The sequence below is a fragment of the Schistocerca piceifrons genome, chromosome 3 (assembly GCF_021461385.2).
Source record: "Schistocerca piceifrons isolate TAMUIC-IGC-003096 chromosome 3, iqSchPice1.1, whole genome shotgun sequence".
Taxonomy (NCBI): Eukaryota; Metazoa; Arthropoda; class Insecta; order Orthoptera; family Acrididae; genus Schistocerca; species Schistocerca piceifrons.
The window spans coordinates 739,585,540-739,607,088 of NC_060140.1; the positions used below are offsets into that span (position 1 = coordinate 739,585,540).

The 21,549-nt window shown below is 37.8% G+C and overlaps 1 protein-coding gene across 1 annotated transcript in view; it reads left to right on the top strand.

Moving 5' to 3' along the window:
* LOC124787655 (palmitoyltransferase Hip14) overlaps positions 1-16,728 on the top strand; it is a 134,184-nt gene extending 117,456 nt beyond the window's left edge. Inside the window, exon 12 of the mRNA XM_047254456.1 lies at positions 14,350-16,728. Within this exon, the coding sequence (XP_047110412.1) occupies positions 14,350-14,610 (261 nt within the window). The 3' untranslated portion in view covers positions 14,611-16,728. The remainder of the gene's footprint in view (positions 1-14,349) is intronic.
* Positions 16,729-21,549: the final 4,821 nt, after the last annotated feature.

Genomic DNA, 21,549 nt, shown 5'->3' on the forward strand with positions numbered 1-21,549 from the left:
AGGGAATGGGGCAAAGTGGTGTGGGAGGGGAGAATGTGAAAGAGGGTGGGGGGGGGGGGGGGTTGCTTATTTTTCTGACAAATGCGTGTCTGCACATTTGAGTGACAGACTTTTTTACGTCCAAAATACTATCACTATTAAACTATTTGGTATAGCTGTAGGCAAAATAATGGCTGTAGGCAAAATAATGGCTGTAGTTTCCCCTCACTTGTAGCCATGCTGCAGTACCGACATGACAATGACATGATTTCTGATGTTAAAAGGCCATATCACAAAATTTATGAATGTTCAGTGTTGTAACTTTTGAAGTACGTAAATGAATGCATACTGCAGATGAAATCTTCTCATGCTTCCATCCAGGTGGTTGCATTGAAATTCTCCTGTTTCCTCACCAGAAGATGATCAGAGTGACACTCGTCAAAATGTTGCGTTATTTCAGTGCAGCCATCTAGGTGTACTATGTTTCTAAAATGAAGAGAAGAGGATCTCTATTGTTTTGCACCTGCTAGCTTGACACAGGTGAAAAGTTATTACATGTGTGTATTTATCATGCCATATTAGTACATGATTGTGATTTTATGTTGTCACAGAGTAAGAGCACAATTTAATTTTGATCAAATCGATCAACTCCATGGGAGTGGGTGACCAATTTGTTACAGCCATATGCTTTCCCTCTGGTAATTTTATGCACCCAGCAGTTTTTGTGTACAAGATATGACCAAACAGAGAGAGAGAGAGAGAGAGAGAGAGAGAGTAAAACTAGACTCTCAATACAAATTCTTTATGCTTACCAAATGGATTGTTGTCAGAGTAGAACCCACTTGAGTCTGCACTCACCACCATTTGTTCCTTCCCCTGCTCAAGACATTTCTGCATTATGTTTTGCTGTAAAGCTGCACAGTAACTCAGCTGTTCTTACCTTATGGCATAGTGCAAGAACTACTCTGTTGCAAACCGTTTGTCAACTGCCACTGAGTTGACACTTTTTTTAATGCGTTGTGATGCAGGTCACCATCAAAAAACAGTCGTCCACTAATGCCTCATTACAAGTAATTCCTTACTAATGCAAGCAGTTTCACTTCTTTTGCATGATGTGATTTTGAGACTAATAATACGTGTCATCTGCTAGAAGAAATTGTTATGCTGGATGTGCCTTAAATGGAATGTCATTTACATATACACTGACAGAAAAACATTGCAGCACCAAAAGATAATTAATGTAGAGTAATACAAAGAACGTTTCATAAATAATACAAGGGATATTTTATAAATAATGTATGTGTTGGTATTACTGTTGAATTGTTTGTGTTAGGAGCTTGAGGAAGCAGCACGTATTTGTTTTTTCGCGGTGTAATCTAACATAAAATTGGTGAGAGATAGAAGTGGAGCCTGTGGGGGGGTCTTGGGTGCTGTCATACATGATGATCAAAACTTTACACAGCAAAAACCCAATAGAAATCCACAGTGCATTAAGTGAAGTTTGTTGTGAGTTTACCACAGAACATAGTACAGTTTCACATTGGGTGAATTGTTTTCATGGTGGTTGTATAAGCATAGACGATAATCCAAGACCCAGAAGACCAAAAATGACAACAGATGAATGAAGTATAAAACTTGTGGCAGATGCTGTTGAAGAAGATAGCACTGTGACTTGTGTTGAACTCTCTGAAGCCAAGGGAATTCCCTCAACATCAGTATTCCATATTCTTATAAATGATTTGATGAAGAGAAAATTTCTGCGAGATCAGTTCCAACTGTTTGACTGCTGAAGAGGAACAGAAATGCCTCGGCATTGCAACCTTGCCCAAAAAAAGATTTCACTGTGAAGGTCAATGATTCTGGTCTTAAATTGTTGCTATTGATGAAACATGAATTACAGACTTTGAAGCTGAGTCGAAATAACAGTCCAGTGAGTGGAGAGCTTCAGATTCTCCACATAAAAAAGAGTTAACGTGCTCCATCAAATTTTTGCTTATGATCACCGAGGAATAATCGTGACAAGTAGTCCCATGTGGAACAAGTATCACAACAGTGTATTAAACATCATGCTAAACCTGTACAGAAAAATGCACAAAACCTGAAATCAGTTGTGTGAGGCTGAGCCACTCATTCTCCCATTCTCCACACAATGCTCGCCCACAAACCAGCAATGTTGTAGCCCAAAAACTGAGTGATACACAAATGGGAAGTGTTGCTGTATCCTCGCTAAAATCCAGATGTGAGTCCACCGGGTTTCGACTTGTTACTGAAGTTGAAAAAACCTATGCATGGACGTTGTTATCTTTCTCTGGAAGAGCTTTCTACTACCGATACCCGAGTCATTCAACAGTTGAACAGGAGTGGTGTCTTGGAATAATAGAACTTCTGAGATGTTGAGATTCAGTCATAGAGAAGGAGGGAGACTATATTGAAAGACAGTAAAGAGATATTGAAAAATAAATAAAGATGGCGGACAGTTCAGTGCAACGTATTGAGAACACTCTTATGAAGATCAGAAAAGTGGCAAAAGGAGGAGGATATATGAAGAAGAAAATGAAGAATGGAATTACTAGAGGCGGTGAGTGACATAAGAAAATGCTTAGAATCTTTGAAAAACAAAACAAAAGCAAAGGAGGAGGAGAATAGGAGTCCTACAAGAGAGGTTAGGAACCTCCAACAAGAGGAGATGAGTGAGGAAGAAGACAGCTGGACAACTAGCAACACCTATCGGAGAAATGCAGGAAACAGCACATAGCGAACAGAGGCAGACGGAAGAGACACCTACAGGATCTGAGAAGAACTTCAGTGGAGATATTAGAGTGGGTAGCTCTATCAGAAAGCAAAAAAAGATGAAAATAACACGGAAATGGGAGAACTGAGGCATAAAATGGAGGAGATAACTGATTTCCTAAAATACCAACTAGGGATATTAATACAGGAGCAAATAAAGAAAAATAGAAAAGGAAAGTCACCTAGAAAACCAAAACGGATGCAAAACAACATACAAACTAAATACAGAAATCCTCTGCTCCAGCAACAAAATCAGCCACAAGTCCAGATCAATGCACATGAGCATAATAAAACCCGAAATCAGGTTAATGAACTAGAGGAATCAACTTGGAGTACTGTGGTAGGGAGGAGCTGGTACAGAAGAAACTAGTTTAAAAATAAAACCATAATGGGTACCAAAGAAAAAAGATGAAGAAATGCAAGCAGCAGAAACAACAGTGTGGTTATACAGGGTGTTTCAAAAATGACCGGTATATTTGAAACGGCAATAAAAACTAAACGAGCAGCGATAGAAACGATTACTGCATCATGCTATCTGGACATTCTTCGTGAATTTGTGGCGGTACAAACTGCCTTAGACGACACTGCGAACACCTCGTGGTTTATGCAAGATGGTGCCCGGCCACATCGCACGGCCGACGTCTTTAATTTCCTGAATGAATATTTCGATGATCGTGTGATTGCTTTGGGCTATCTGAAACATACAGGAGGTGGCGTGGATTGGCCTCCCTATTCGCCAGACATGAACCCCTGTGACTTCTTTCCGTGGGGACACTTGAAAGATCAGGTGTACCGCCAGAATCCAGAAACAATTGAACAGCTGAAGCAGTACATCTCATCTGCATGTGAAGCCATTCCGCCAGACACGTTGTCAAAGGTTTCGGGTAATTTCATTCAGAGACTACGCCATATTATTGCTATGCATGGTGGATATGTGGAAAATATCGTACTCTAGAGTTTCCCAGACCGCAGCGCCATCTGTTGTTGACAATTGTAACTACTGTAATTTCGAAAGTTTGTCTGCCTGAAAATGTACTGTTGTCCCAAGCATATTGCAACAAACGGTGTATTTCTATCGCTGCTCGTTTAGTTTTTATTACCGTTTCAAATATACCGGTCATTTTTGAAACACCCTGTATATTCCTAACTTAAATAGAACCGCCACAACTCATACAGTAGTGAAATACCTCAACAAGAACGAAATACTGAGACAACTTGAATGTGAAGAACTGCGCACACTGTGACAAAAAAGCTTTCAAATAGGCAGTCTGTTTGAAGATCTACAAATCACACAAGAACCAGATTTCTGGCCTGAAAACATAAAAGTACGTCGATTTCGTTTCCCAAGACGATCAATGGAAGAGGGAGCAGAGCTCAACTAAACTAAGAAGAAAACCAGAAGGACAAGAAATAAAAGCAGTCTTGTGGAATACAGAGGGAATAAAAAATGCTCTTAACCTAACACCAACAGACATTCTGCAAAGCTTGGATCTTGCAGTTCTGTCAGAAACCTTCCTGATAGACAACTGGCAACATAAAGATTTCTACAATATTCACCTAATGCCAAAGAAGGGAGAAAGAGGATGACCCATGGGAAGAATATCTATCCTACTGAAACCCTGGATGACCCCCACCGAAAAAAATCATAAAACAAGAAAATAGTATGCTAGTAGAAGCAGCAAACATAAATATAATTGCAGTCTATTTTAAACCGCACACAAATGCTGTAGAAATAATTGATGAAATAGCCACACTCATCAAACAATGCGACAGCAAACCCACCATTATTGCAGGCGATCTCAACTGCAGAATAGACAAGGAGAACTATAAAACAAGACTAGTCATTGAAACCCTAGAAGAGGATGGTTTCACCCTACATATATATTCCACAATGGGAAAAGTGCCATTGATATCGCATTAACAAGAGGAGAAATAAAAGGAAGTATTCAACCAATATGGCATGACTCCTATACGAAAGCACATTCCAGTGAAGATAAATATAAATAACGTCACATCACCACCAGCAAGAAAGACCCACCAGATCACACAAAGAAAAGCAGATAAAGAAAAATTAACAAACCAGCAAGATCAAATAACACAAATAGAAACTTTAATAGAGGAAGGAGACCTTGAAGATGCAACAGACAAAATAGAAGACCTCCTAAAAAATTCAGTGATACAAACAAACCCAAAAACAAGGACGGCAAAAAGATGGTTCGATGCTGAATGCTACAGCAAAAGGAACACTGTTCTAAGAACGCTCCACAGATTAAGAAACCAGCACGGCGAGGAAACGTGCAAACTATATGCAGAAGAGAGGAGAATCTACAAAAAACTAATAGAAGAAAAGAAAAAAGAACACACAGAAAGAGAAGCAAAAAGAGAAGCGGATGAAACAGAGAAAGACCCATACATAGCAGCAAGACCAAGAAGAATGGCTCATACACCAAATATAGACATGAAGGAATGGGAAGACCACTTCGATACTGAACAAAAAAGGAATCAAAACATCCCCAAAGAAAGAGAAACAACATCAAACAAAGAAAAAAGACAATGTATGGGAACCTCTAAATGAAGATGATGTTAAAGAAGTAATAAAAACACTGAAGAACAAGAAAGCAGCAGGACCCGTTAATATATATAATGAACATAAAAAAGATGCAAAAGAGGCTCTCCAACATGTATGGATCAAACTATTAAACAAATGCCTGGAACTTGGAAGAATTCCGACCCAGTGGAGACACTCGATAATAAAAGTTCTTTAGAAAGGTAGAGGAGACCAAACGGACACAAACAAGTACAGAGGCATAGCCCTGGAAAATACTTAGTTCAAGATGTTTTCAAAGATAATTACACAAAAAATCAAAGCCTGTGTGGACAGTCACCTCCCAGAACAAAACATGGGTTTCAGATCTGGACGATCAACACTTACGGCAGTCAGGCTTCTTCTAAACATCATCAACAAAGCGCTACAAAAGAAACAAATGTTCTACGCAGTGTTCATAGACGTTACCAAAGCCTTTGACCTACTGGAAAGAGGTTCATAGTCTGAAAACTGGAAAACACAATGGGAGAAGATAGCATATGGGCAAGAATAATCAAGTCAATCCACAAATACAACTTAATCACAATATCAGACAACCTCTCTTTTTCGAACATCATTCTGCAATCAAACGGAGTCTTAAGTACCAAGGGGTGACATGGCAACCAACAGCCAAATGCTTCACAAAACATACAACAGAACGTGCAGCCCAAGCAACAATAGCAATACAGGACATCGAAAACATCCGCCTACTCAGTCTAGAAACAGCCATGAAATGATTCAATGCAAAAATCTTGCCATTCCTAATTGAAGACATCAAACTTCGATATATGATGCCACACACCAGGGCTTCCAGAAATCAACTGAAGATCACGGAGGATAAACAAGAAAAAGTATGGCCGGAATTCCACGGCACTGAAGCAATGACGAACCACTCTGTGTGTGTGTGTGTGTGTGTGTGTGTGTGTGTGTGTACTGTGTAACAAAGCCTGGAATGATATCACATAGAACTGTGCAGTAAAAGAGTGAAATATATGCAAAAATGAAAAATGTAAATGTAAAATGTTAAGAAAAGTAACTGTATGGCTATTTGGATGCAATTTTATTAAATAAAAAAATAAATAAATGTGTAAGTAAAAAACTTAGTGTGCATAATTTATGAAATGCCCATCATAAAATTTGCATAATACATTTGTCTAGGTAACATGTTTAAGTGATTAACATTGCAAGATCACAAGTTAGTGTAAGTTCGAGAGAAGCCATTGCAACTGTGAAGTGCTGGTACATTGTTGTTGTTGTTGTTGTTGTTGTCTTCAGTCCTGAGACTGGTTTGATGCAGCTCTCCATGCTACTCTATCCTGTGCAAGCTTCTTCATCTCCCAGTACCTACTGCATCCTACATCCTTCTGAATCTGCTTAGTGTATTCATCTCTTGGTCTCCCTCTACGATTTTTATCCTCCACGGTGCCCTCCAATGCTAAATTTGTGATCCCTCGATGCCTCAAAACATGTCCTACCAACCGATCCCTTCTTCTAGTCAAGTTGTGCCACAAACTCCTCTTCTCCCCAATCCTACTCAATACCTCCTCATTAGTTACGTGATCTACCCACCTTATCTTCAGCATTCTTCTGTAGCACCACATTTCGAAAGCTTCTGTTCTCTTCTTGTCCAAACTAGTTATCGTCCATGTTTCACTTCCATACATGGCTACACTCCATACAAATACTTTCAGAAATGACTTCCTGAAACTTAAATCTATACTCGATGTTAACAAATTTCTCTTCTTGAGAAACGCTTTCCTTGTCATTGCCAGTCTACATTTTATATCCTCTCTGCTTCGACCATCATCGGTTATTTTACTCCCTAAATAACAAAACTCCTTTACTACTTTAAGTGTCTCATTTCCTAATCTAATTCCCTCAGCATCACCCGACTTAATTTGACTACATTCCATTATCCTCGTTTTGCTTTTGTTGATGTTCATCTTATATCCTCCTTTCAAGACACTGTCCATTCCATTCAACTGCTCTTCCAAGTCCTTTGCTGTCTCTGACAGAATTACAATGTCATCGGCGAACCTCAAAGTTTTTACTTCTTCTCCATGAATTTTAATACCTACTCCGAATTTTTCTTTTGTTTCCTTTACTGCTTGCTCAATATACAGATTGAATAACATCGGGGAAAGGCTACAACCCTGTCTCACTCCTTTCCCAACCAATGCTTCCCTTTCATGCCCCTCGACTCTTATAACTGCCATCTGGTTTCTGTATAAGTTGTAAATAGCCTTTCGCTCCCTGTATTTTACCCCTGCCACCTTCAGAATTTGAAAGAGAGTATTCCAGTTAACATTGTCAAAAGCTTTCTCTAAGTCTACAAATGCTAGAAACGTAGGTTTGCCTTTTCTTAATCTTTCTTCTAAGATAAGTCGTAAGGTCAGTATTGCCTCACGTGTTCCAACATTTCTACGGAATCCAAACTGATCTTCCCCGACGTCCGCTTCTACCAGTTTTTCCATTCGTCTGTAAAGAATTCGCGTTAGTATTTTGCAGCTGTGACTTATTAAACTGATAGTTCGGTAATTTTCACATCTGTCAACAACTGCTTTCTTTGGGATTGGAATTATTATATTCTTCTTGAAGTCTGAGGGTATTTCGCCTGTTCATACATTGTGCTCACCAGATGGTAGAGTTTTGTCATGACTGGCTCTCCCGAGGCCATCAGTAGTTCTAATGGAATGTTGTCTACTCCCGGGGCCTTGTTTCGACTCAGGTCTTTCAGTGCTCTGTCAAACTCTTCACGCAGTATCTTATCTCCCATTTCGTCTTCATCTACATCCTCTTCCATTTCCATAATATTGTCCTCAAGTACATCACCCTTGTATAAACCCTCTATATACTCCTTCCACCTTTCTGCCTTCCCTTCTTTGCTTAGAACTGGGTTGCCATCCGAGCTCTTGATATTCATACAAGTGGTTCTCTTCTCTCCAAAGGTCTCTTTAATTTTCCTGTAGGCAGTATCTATCTTACCCCTAGTGAGACAAGCCTCTACATCCTTACATTTGTCCTCTAGCCATCCCTGCTTAGCCATTTTGCACTTCCTGTCGATATCATTTTTGAGATGTTTCTATTCCTTTTTGCCTGCGTCATTTACTGCATTTTTATATTTTCTCCTTTCATCAATTAAATTCAATATTTCTTCTGTTACCCAAGGATTTCTATTAGCCCTCGTCTTTTTACCTACTTGATCATCTGCTGCCTTCACTACTTCATCCCTCAGAGCTACCCATTCTTCTTCTACTGTATTTCTTTCCCCCATTCCTGTCAATTGTTCCCTTACGCTCTCCCTGAAACTCTCTACAACCTCTGGTTCTTTCAGTTTATCCAGGTCCCATCTTCTTAAATTCCCGCCTTTTTGCAGTTTCTTCAGTTTCAATCTGCAGTTCATAACCAATAGATTGTGGTCAGAATCCACATCTGCCCCTGGAAATGTCTTACAATTTAAAACCTGGTTCCTAAATCTCTGTCTTACCATTATATAATCTATCTGATATCTTTTAGTATCTCCAGGATTCTTCCAGGTATAAAACCTTCTTTTATGATTCTTGAACCAAGTGTTAGCTATGATTAAGTTATGCTCTGTGCAAAATTCTACAAGGCGGCTTCCTCTCTCATTCCTTCCCCCCCAATCCATATTCACCTACTATGTTTCCTTCTCTCCCTTTTCCTACTGATGAATTCCAGTCACCCATGACTATTAAATTTTCGTCTCCCTTCACTACCTGAATAATTTCTTTTATCTCGTCATACATTTCATCTATTTCTTCATCATCTGCAGAGCTAGTACATTAATAACTGGAATGTTGAATCCGAGCATGCAAACATGCTTGCATTGTGTCGTACACATGCCCGATGTCAGTTTGTGGGATGGAGTTCCGTGCCTGTTGCACTTGGTCAGTCAATAAAGGAATGGTTAATGCTGTTTGTGGATGATGCTGGAGTTGTCACCTGATGATGTCCCATACATGCTCGATTGGAGATGGATCTAGTGATCGAGTAGGCCGAGGCAACATGCCAACGCTGTAGAGCTTGTTGTGTTACAACAGTGATATGTGAGTGAGTATTATCCTGTTGGAAAACACATCGCGGAGTGCTATTCACGAATGGCAGCACAACAGGTTGCACCAGATTGACGCACAGGTTTGTAGTCAGTGTGCTTGGGATAACTGTGAGAGTGCTCCTATTGTCATACGTAATCGCATTGGGGACCATAACCTCAAATGTAGGTCTGAGGTGTCTAGCACACAAGCAGGTTGGTTGCAGGCCCTCATCTGGCCTCCTCCTAACCAACACATGGCCATCACTGGCACTGAGGCAGAACCAGCTTTCATCAGAAAACACCACAGACATCCACCTGCCCTCCGATGAGCTCTCACTTGACACCATTGAAGTCTTAAATGGTGGTGGTTTGGGGGCAGTGGAAGGCATACTACAGGGCATCTGCCTCAGAGCTGCCCTTGAAGTAAGCAATTTGTTGTGTTACTGTGGTGTCAATTGTTGCTGCAGATGTAGTACAATGTGCCAGAGCCATACACTGAACACGATGGTCTTCCCTTTTAGCAGTGCCATGTGGCTGTCCGGGGCCAGTCTTCTTGTAACAATATATTCTTGTGACCACCATTGTCAGCAGTTGTGTACAGTGGCTACATTCCTGCCAAGACATTCTGCCATATCTCAGAGAGAACAGCCAGCTTTAGGCTTGTTACATTATCTCATTCAAACTCTGTGAGGTGTCTTTGTTGCCATTAAGGCATTCTTGATTACCATCAACTCACCATGTCCGATCTCAAAGGTAACTAATGCTGATGACCATTACAGCACGTATTTAAAGCAAACTGAATTTGCATCCTCATAGTGGTGCTACTAGCACGACTCTTATGCGACTGGTGTGAAATTTTAATAGACATCATCTTTCAGATGTAGAAACAAGGCTACCAACTTTGTCATATAACTCCTATTTGGTGCTAAAAAAATTTTTTCTATCAGTTTATGATTCAGTGCAGAAATAATTGTTCATTCTTGTGGGTGCTACCCTTAACAGATGGTTCAACCCTGTAAATGTGCGGAGACCTCAGTGCATTCTTCATATGGCTAATCAAATCTCTAACAGAAAGAAACAGTTGTATATACATGCAGGTCTCCCTAGCTTTCAGACTCTTTAAGGACTCTATATACAATCAAACTTATTTGTCAAGTTCACTCTTATCCATCCACAGATTTGTCAAACAAGCCTGTACATTCCTACAAATGCTTATAAAGCATGTCTAACATTCCAGAATGAGATTTTCACTCTGCAGCAGAGCATTTGCTGATAAAATACATCCTGTCGGATTAAAACTGTGCGCTGGACTGAGATTCGAGCTCCTGACCTTTGCCTATTGTGGCCAAGTGCTCTACCAACCGAGCTACCTACCTTCCTAACTTCACAGAAGTTCTTCTACAAGCGAGTTTTGTGTCTAACATTGGCTCTGGCAATGTGTTCGAAGAAGATGAAAAAGAGCTAAACGTATTCAGCAGATCAACAACACAAATAATGTGTGCCATCTTGTCAAATTTTCTGTCAATCAAAATTTCTCTCATTCGTGCCAGACATGCTCTGTATTTGACAATTGCATCAGACAGCCACAAACAGTCAAATATTTTGCAAATATAGTAAAGTTTAACAAATTGTTTTATTGTGCATAGGGGCCTTCAGTGAAATTTTCACAACATCCTCTTCATCCTCCTCCTCCTCCTCCTCCTCCTCCTCCTCCTCCTCATCACCACCACCACCACCACCACCACCACCCCCACCATCCCCACTCTCTTCCCCCAATAATTTTTATTATTAGCTTGGTCAAATGCTTTGGATTTTAACACAGCTGCCTACAGTTATTTTAGTATATCTTGGATTTAGATACAATTGTATGCAGTTACTTTAGTATATGTACGTTGCCAAAAATGTGGAAGAATTGCACTAAGAATTTGCATGACCTTTTCACTAACTGGATAATAATAGAATATTAAAGAACTGTGCACGTGCAAATTTTCACAAATGACTACATCTGCACAAAACTCTCATTATACATTTTCACATGGTTCTCTTTTGTGTTCTAATCTTGAAAACATTTACTGCCATTAATATAATTGCAGATGGTCCTGGGCAGAATACGCAACATTGTATGAGTGATGACAGTTACTCACCCAGTACATGGAGGAAACATCCATCTTATCCCCCCCCCTTCTTATTCCCTCCCCCTCCTTTCTATCAAGTTGACAAACTGGCATCACAATTACTTCATTTTCTCTTTGTTCCTTCTTGAAAGATTTTCTGTTGTCTCTCAGTTCTTTTATGTTGCTTTTTGTTTTTTTCTTAAATCCCGGCTATTGTTGACTTCTTTTTCTAGAAGTGCTGGACAAGTTACTTGTTGGTAATTTATGCATGGTTTGGTAGCAAATTTTAAGATTTGTTTTGCACTGGAATTGAGAAGTATGGGGTGATCATAAAATTAATCTCTCAAAACACTGTAAAAATAAGACCACTGGTCAGAATGACGTCAAATTTCAACGGAATATTATCAGAGAGGGCGGAAAACGTACAGCAGAAGAAGAAAAATAGTGTGAAAATTGATCAGTATTGACACTGTATGTGTCAGAATATGTAAATGAAAACACCTGTCATGTGCATGACCCATTAAAGTTGGTATAAGCAAGCCAGGTAGTTGGCTTTTCCTCCTTTTGCGTCTGTGACGTTCACCATGACTGTCTCATTGCACGATAATGCGTGGTTCTGCAGAAGTTCTAGATACAGAAGGGTTTGAAGAAAGGCATTAGTCCTATGACTTCCGTGGATCTGAAGAAAATGATTTAGAAATTTGAAAAGACGGGTTCTTTTGGCATGCAATCTGGTAGACGGAGGAAATGAATTGATTCAATATCAGTGGAAGCAGTGCCCACAGCAATGCAGGAGGAACCAAGTGGTGGTGTGCAAACATGCAGTGCATGGAGAATTGCCTGAACATTGGACATACCCATTAGCATGGTGCGTAAAATCCTGCGAAACATCCTTCTTTGCTGTACATTCAAAATTACCCACGTGCACAAGTTGCTTCCTGTTGACCTGCCAGCAAGAAAGACCTTCGCCTTTGCCTTAGAATTTCTTGCTGACATGGAAGTGGACAATGATTAGCCATGGAAGATTTTATGGACAGACAAAGCCCACTTCCATCTGTCAGGATATGTCAGTACACAGAATTGTCGAATATGGGCAATGTTATCTGTACCGTCACTGGTAAGTGCTGTGAGTGTCTTTTGTGCAACCATATCATTCCAGCTCTCCAACAGTGTGGATGGGATCATTTTTATGCAAGATGGTGCACCTCTGCACATTGAAAATCCAGTTAAGCAGCTGATGAAGTGCCATTTCGGAAATGTTAGAATTATCAACCTGGCCATCCCAGTCACCTGATCTTAATTTGTGTGACTTCTGGCTGAGGGGCTATCTGAAAGATGTGTTCAGTGATCTGATTGCAAACTTAGCTGCATTGAAGACACGCATTGCTTAACACATTATGAATGTGACCCTGGAAACACTTTGATCAGTTGTGGAACGTGCTGTTTCTCGATTTCTACTTGTTGCAGAAAACAGTGGACAGCGTATTGGCCATGTTTTGCACCAGTCACATGGAAATTAATAATTTGATTTGATTTTGATTATGCTTTTTATGCGGTTTTTGGCCAGAGGACGATTAAAAACTGATGTGATTGATGCTTTTTATGCAGTTTTTGGCCTCAGGACAATTAAAAACCGATATAATTGATGCTTTTTATGTGGTTTTTGGTCTCAGGACAATTAAAAACTGATTTTTCCCATCCAATGTGATATGACCCTGCCATTGTGGATGGGCTTATGTAACTAACAGTATCACACCTGTACACCCATGCGCACTGAGTAGTACAGTTTGTTTAACATCAGACTTACACCTTAGACATTGTTGTATGATTCATTTGTCATTGGTAGTCGACCACTGTTAAATTATGATGCTTACAGCGCCATCTATTGCTACATTTTGTAACTATTTATTTTTCTTCTGCCATACGTTTTCCCCCTTCTCTGATAATATTCCATTGCGATTTGCGTCATTCTGACCAGTGGTCTTGTTTCTTCAGCAGTTGGAAAGTTTATCTGTAATTATAATCACCCTGTATATTTCTGTCCCACTACATTTCAGGAAGAGTATAAGAACACTGTCTCTCCCATCTTATTCTCTTTAGATGGAGCATCAGGTACCCATAGAAAATAAGTGATATTTAAGTAAATCTGAGATAATTGTTGGAACAGATTCCTATAAAGTCGTTTCATTCATTGATACTACTTAGTTGTTTCATTGAAGGATTCTCTTCTGTCTAAACAGTATGTACTGATACTTCACTAGGCGCTTCATAGTATATGGGTATTGTCAAACATTTATTAAAACAAACCAAAAAATTTAAGTATGGAAGTCACAACCATATTCTTCCCTTAATACTGTCCAGTTTTGGCATTTGTCATTCACTTATGAAACAAAGTTAGATTAAATTTACCAGTCACATTCATTTGATAATCTTCTCTGCCATCAGATGGTGCTACACTCGTTGCTCCCTTCTCATGATGCTAATTGGTGGCCTAAGCTTTCATAGCTTCACACACAGTTTTGAAAATGGTTGTTGTTCCCAATTGAAAACTGCTAAACATGATTAAGCAGTCTTGCTTCAGTAATGTGATGCATCACATACCAAAGGAACAAATAAGATTTGTTAATCCATAAAAGATGGATGTAGGAAAAAGTTGTACTCCATTTGAAAGTTAAAAAGATACTACAACCTAGAGTTATTACCTTTACTTATCTAGTTTAAAGACTGCGGGAATTTCAGTTGTCACTATGTTGAAGTCACCTTGGTTTCAGAATAATCGAGGAAAATTAGAAAGTATGTAAATTTAGATAAATACTTTTTTGTTGCAGATAATGTGTTTGGGAATGACAACAAATGAGCGTATGAATAGTGGTCGCTATAAACATTTTCACACAACAGGACGATTGGGTCAGGAAACGAGAAGTCCGTTTCATAGAGGACTTTGTCAAAACCTCATTGACTTTGCTGAATTCCGTTGTTTTGGCTTATTTAAGCCAGACAGTACTGATTGGCTGACACGGTATGATATTAAAGACTCTGTTGAGCAGATGCCTCTACTTTCAGCCAAAGAAAACTATCAGTATGTATAACAGTGCAGCTAGGTCATTTATTCCACTATTGGTGGCATATTCTGTGATTTTATTGTAGTAAGTGTTACAGAATAATTATTTTTAGTCTGTTCAGTCATATTTGTTCTGTACACTGTGCTTGACTGCCACAATTTTCTATGTAATTTATCTGTGATATTCAGTGAAATATTTTTAGTAATTTACTGTTATCTGTATGTTGTCAGGTAAAGGCTATTCTCTTTATACAAATGTAATATTACATGAAATAGATTCTGTCTTTTTTAGAATGTACATGTTTTTGCAGTGTAGAAATGTGATAAAAATTGTTGGTGTATACTTAACTTTGTTAAGTTGTATATTTGTTGTGAATAGTGTGCATTATAACAAATAATCAACATTTTTGTTAAGGCTGCATAATTTTAACAAGAAGATAAATATACAGACGCACACACACAGATCTGTAGTTGATGAACAAGTAAGAGCTTCCATAGTGTCAGACTGACTGAATGTTGAGAGAATATCGGCAGCACCATTAGCTGCAAATTCACCTTGACCTCTGGTAGCAAGTGCAATTTTTTGTGCCTTTCGTCACTCTTATTAGAAGATAGTTTCAAATCAAATAAAGGCTTCTAGAATGAAAATATTTAAACGTTTACGATGGAAATCAAATGTAGAGCAAAAAGGAGATGGTTTCACATTTTAGACGTTTAAAAACATCAGTAACATAAAATGATTGGTGTTAAAAATTGAGTTTATGGTACAGAGCTGTTAGTAACAGAATCAGTGGGTAATGAAGTTATAGGTAAAACATATATAGTGGCAGTGAGGGTAGAACGGGATGTGGGAGAGAGGCAGGGTAATGAAAAATCAGAAATAGTTTTCAACGTATTCTGTGTGTGGTGTTTCTTTTTTTGTATAAAAATAATCACAGTTTATTTTACTCCATAAGGCATCAGTGTTTTACCAGTATTAAATAAGTAAACTAAGTAATAAACAAACTTCTAGTCATATTGTAAGTTGTCTGTATGTGCCTTTTATGTAAAAAGTCAAATAAGGACTCTTGTAGTCTTTTTTTTATTAGCTCACACAGTATAACCATCATTCCAACTGTCATTTATGGTGAATTCTAATAATAATTTATATCCTATAGGATGCATGGAGGTACTGTGTGACTAAATAACGTAAACTCATGAATTGTCATAGGTATTATAAACTTGTATATAGTCTAATGCTCCAAAGGTTGATTTTGCAACAGTAAAATCCTCTAGTAAAACAAGTTAGCATATAATTTTACCTACAATATATAGAACTTCTATGTGGAAGACAAAATCAGCTTAAGAAACACAGGAGAACTGAAAAATAAACATAATATTGAAAAACTTATTTTTGCAAATCTCAGATACAGCAAGTTATGTGTAATATCTGCCTTATGTATATTTGGTTTGTGTGTGTGTGTGTGTGTGTGTGTGTGTGTGTGTGTGTAGGAGATTGCACCTGCCTTCACGTTTCTTTGTGTTCTTGTGTATGAAGAGCAGTTGATACAGAGAAATGATGAAGACTAGAGAAGTAATTGAGTAGGAATTGCTGCCACTCTTATTGACAAAATTTCAAATTTGAAATTTAATATAAAACCTCCTGTTTTCATCTCTTTTTGCTTCTGACCATAGGTACAGGTCAGTGATGTCCAGGGTCTAACAGGCTTGTTCTCTTCTGCCATTATCAATGAAGAAATTGACAACATGCTAACATGCTCTTGCTAATATGAACTGTCCTTTCTAGACCGGAATGCGGCAGATGGTAATGCATTTGAGTGTTATTGTTTAACTGTTACAGACTCCAGTAATCTTGTATGCTAGAACACAATTATTGATGAATTTCCAACTAAAATCTGCCTTTGTGGGTTGTATATTACAGTAGCACATTATAAATAAACAATACTAAGCTTACATTTTTACTGATAAGAAACAGAAATGATCCTTTCCTAGTTAGTGGTGCAGAGTAAATCATCATGGGGAAGCAACTATTTTGAGGCAATATGAGAAAAACAAGAAATCAGTACAGCAAAATATTTTTTCAAAGGTGAAAAGCTGTTTTATTGTTGGTTAATGTGTGGTGTCTGAAATTTTCCACACCCTGTGTTTTGACATGGAATATTTTAATTTTTATTTTTTTCAACATGGTTTGTATTTGTCTTTTCAGGATGAAAAGTTAATTGTATTTCATTCTTATTTGATGATTTCACCACTTTCCTCTTCAATCTCTTTTTTCCTCTTTTATTTTATCCTGCAAGATAGTGTTTGAAAACTATTTGATTAGTTTCTTAACCAGATAGATTTGCCTCATTGAAGTGTTTGTTATTCATCATTGTGGCATTTAGAAAGTACATTTGTATTTGTATTTATTGTAGATTTAAAGTAATACTTTTAAAGACCTCACACACTTCCTACTTCAATCACTCATTATTTTCATTAATAATTTGGCATGGCATGTTTCAGCAGCATTCTGCCATCTGTCACCGGCCGCGGTGGTCTAGCGGTTCTAGGCGCTCAGTCCGGAACCGCGCGACTGCTACGGTCGCAGGTTCGAATCCTGCCTCGGGCATGGATGTGTGTGATGTCCTTAGGTTAGTTAGGTTTAAGTAGTTCTAAGTTCTAGGAAACTGATGACCACAGATTTTAAGTCCCATAGTGCTCAGAGCCATTTGAACCGTTTTTTGCTCAGAGCCATTTGCCATCTGTCATTGCCCATATATTGTTATTACATTAATATGCTGTGTAATCCTTTGAGATGCAACATTGCTGCTGGTTGAAACATTTATGTTAGGAGATGAAATTTCGCCAGCTATATTTGTGGCACATAAATAGAAACATTTATTCACAATTATTATTTGCAAATATGTTTACACAAGAAGTTTAAACTATCCACAGATAATTCAAAAACTTGTAATTATTACCATTAAAGTTTATAGGAATCTAAAATACTTCAACATAACTTTGGAAATATTGAGTTGTATGAATGGATGTTACCTGTGGAGATGAGAGGACATAAAAAAGAATGGAAATTTTATTGGCAGCTTAAAAGATGAGTCGTAAAGGGTTACTTCATTCAGGAACCAGTGTCATAAATGACTGCAGTGAGAGGGTGGTCTTTTGGTTTTTTAATTTCATTTGATAGCTTCTTGGAGATCTCGTTGACACAGTTCTGTGCCACAGCTTTTAAGCATTCTTTTACGTATATTCCTGTACACCACCATAATAATGAATGACAATTTCAAACACTAGAGATTATGCAGAGGAGTTGTTACTTGTCTTAATTTGGAATGCCATAGTCAGTTTTACTGATTAATTGCAATGAAATGCTGTGCTATTTGTTAGTAATGTTAAGGTTGAGTTTTTATGTGCTATTAGATGTTTATTTCCAGATATTATTCCTTGTTTTCTCTTTCCTCCATATCCTGGTGTTGCTTGTAAAATGGTGTTTGTTCTCTAGTTCATTTACCTAATGTTGCCTGTTTTAAAGACTGTATATGCAATAACACTGCATAGTTCTGATGCCTCTCTGATGTGGGTCTCTTTCTTTTCAGTAATCTGTAATTATTATAAAATAATTTATTTTATTATTCTTTTCCCTTTACCGAGCGAGGTGGCGCAATGGTTAGCACACTGGACTTGCATCCTGGAGGACGATGGTTTAATCCCGCATCCAGCTATCCTGATTTAGGTTTTCTGTGATTTCCCTAAATCACTTCAAATGCCACGATGGTTCCTTTGAAAGGGCCGACTTCCTTCCCTAATCCGAAGAGACCGATGACCTCGCAGTTTGGTCTGCCCCAGATCAACCCAACCCCTCTTATCCCTTTCATTGAGGCTTGTCTTATTATTCTTTTCCCTTTCATAGAGGCTTGGCTGCACATCATCAGCTGTAGTATGTAACTCCTCTGGAACCATATGCTGTTGCCTTATATCTACAATAATAAAAGATGCTTTAGATTCATACTATTATTCTCTTAAAATATAATTTGATTTTCACGTGTTAGTTGTGATTTGTGAAGTACAACCCCTTGGCACCTTCTTCTTCTTCTTCTTCTTCTAATCTATTTTGTTAACTGAAATATTACAATTCTGTATGTTTGTGCAAACCTTAACACAGGTCATGTAGATAGTGAACTGTGTGTTATTCATTACATTCAGAGAAAGACACCATTTCACAACTTTGGTATTCTTCTTTTTTTAAAGTTAGTACGTAATACTTGCATAAATGTTTTAATGATTCTAACACTTCCAATGTATAGATGTGTCACATGGTGTATGGTGACAGTCCTGAAGTTTACCATTGACACTGAAGACAACCTCTATTTTATAAATCTACAAAATTAAAAGGAGAAAGAATGGCTGGTCATTTCTGTACTTCAGGCAGCAAAATTTGAGGACTGGTTATGCACATACAAACTACAAAAAACTGCCTTAGCTTCAGGGAGGAAATAGGGATAAAGTTGGAAAAGGTATGTTAGAAAAGTAATGGCCATTAGGTTATAATAAAATGTTGTGTTGTTGTTGTTGTTGTTGTTGTTGTTGTTGTTGTTGTGGTCTTCAGTCCTAAGACTGGTTTGATGCAGCTCTCCATGCTACTCTATCCTATGCAAGCTTCTTCATCTCCCAGTAACTACTGCAACCTACATCCTTCTGAATCTGCTTAGTGTATTCATCTCTTGGTCTCCCTCTACGATTTTTACCTTCCACGCTGCCCTCCAATACTAAATTGGTGATCCCTTGATGCCTCAAAACATGTCCTACCAACCGATCCCTTCTTCTAGTCAAGTTTTTTTGTAGTTGATTGGTAACAATTTTCAGAACCCATGTTGCACAAAACTTACCATCTCTGTGCATTTTTGTGAAAGTCATGTAAATAGTGGTGCATCCAGTGTGGGAGAATTCATCAATCAGGTGCTCTAATCATTGAATCAGATCAGTTTTTTTATCCATTTAGTGCACAATTTCATTATTCTGAACAGTGGACCTGCCGCTTCACTCTTGCACATTTGTATGGCTACTTTTAAAGTCTTAACACCATGGTCTAACCTTTCCTTTACTTATTATTGTAGACCTATAAACCACACACAGCTCCTGATTAATTTAAGTACCTGTAGATCATTTTGCATACAATAACAGGATTTATAGTTTGCACTTCACAACTGATGGGAACAATGTCAGTTGTTTGTTTTCACCTACTGAATCAAAACAGTGGCCTTATAGTCAGTCAGTAGATTTTGCTGAAATTGTGCAACTTTGTTCTGAGCTGCCAGTGTTTAAATGTAATTTCTGTGGTCTTGTTTCTAATGGACCCCAATTCATTGATGCTTAAGACTCAAGTCTCCAGATTATCAGCTGTGTGCCTTTTTTCCCTTTTTATGTAATTTATAATTTCCTACTTCTCATTATTTTCTCCTCAGACATTTGTCTCAGAATATATACATCCTGAAATTTAAACACTTACTTTTCTACTCTTTAACTCCATTAATCAGTGAAATTTACACAAAACCTGTGCAATTGGAATGTAAAGCTGACCTAAACCTGACAAAATTTTGTATCCACAAGAGCTTTTTTACATTTGTCTTGAAACACAACTGCTGTTTTCTTCAACTTATTCTGCAGCAGTTCCTCACAGTAAAAGCCTGAAAATAGCACTTAAATCCATTTCCCAACTACGTGCATTCTAAATTGGATGATACTTAGTTTTTCAGTGTTTCCTTACTTTAAAAGTTCTTTTCACAGAGAATAAATGTTTGCTTCAAGAGTGCAAAAGCAATATAGCCTGATGTTTCAGAAAGCCTGGTCTCTCTTTAATTAAACATGTGATAATTCTTTTACTATTTTACGTATGCATGTAATGAAACAGATATTTGGTCGAGCAGCAAATATACAGTTGTCCCCATCATTCCCCTCACAAATGTATGTTTACAGTTCCCTTCTGTATTTAATAAACAATACAGAATTTATAAAAATAAATTTACAATTTCAGAATTTTCCTTTTATTTTTATTAGAGAAAACATTTCATAGTGGCATGACATTTTTAGTAGCCTTAAGCTGTTATAGATTTCTTATCTTTTTTTAATAAACAGAAATAGTTACTTAAATGCTATAGTCAAGGAAACAGTTGATTGAGTTCCTATTCCAGCATGTATTGATACCAATAAATCATCTCTGCTCCCAGCTGCATGTGATTTAATATCAGCATGACTGCTGAATGGCAGCATTTTTGTCGTCCTAAATGTATAACTATGCGGAAACTATGTTATCAAGAGGAACTGTGAGAAATTTCATTACCATAAATAACTATAGGCACAGAAAGTTGACGTGCAAACAATATGGATAACAGAAAAATGAGTGAAATAAAATGTGGTATATGAATAAATTTAAAGGCCAGGGATACATCCAAAGAGTCAAAAAACACACTGACTTCAAAAATGTGTTGTAACAGGCAAATCACTAAATGCCAGAAATATCAAAGAAAACAAACATGTTTATCAATTGAGAACAGCCTTAATTTGTGCTGCTCTGTCTGAAATTATGTATTTATTCATCACTGTTATCCTTACATAAATGGAAGCACAGGAGTTCCATTCTACTTCAAATGTGCTGTTTTGTTTACAATAGTCAACATGTGGTAGTAAAAACTTCAGTCTCAATGTATTAGCTTCTAATTTTTTAACTGTAATGAATGATGATGTTGCAGGAGTAGTATAAGAAAAATACAGAGGCATATCCCCACCAACCAAAAACTGAAAACTGCTAGTACTGATAATTTCCAGAGCAAAAGATCATTGTGCATAGGGATAAGCAAATGCTGTAGTAAGTTGAGAAATATGTCCTAGACATTTACAAATGCCAGCTTTAAGATTTATAAATTTTCAGTGAAGTGCCAGTAAATAGTGATGTTGATGATGTATTTACAGTTTTCTA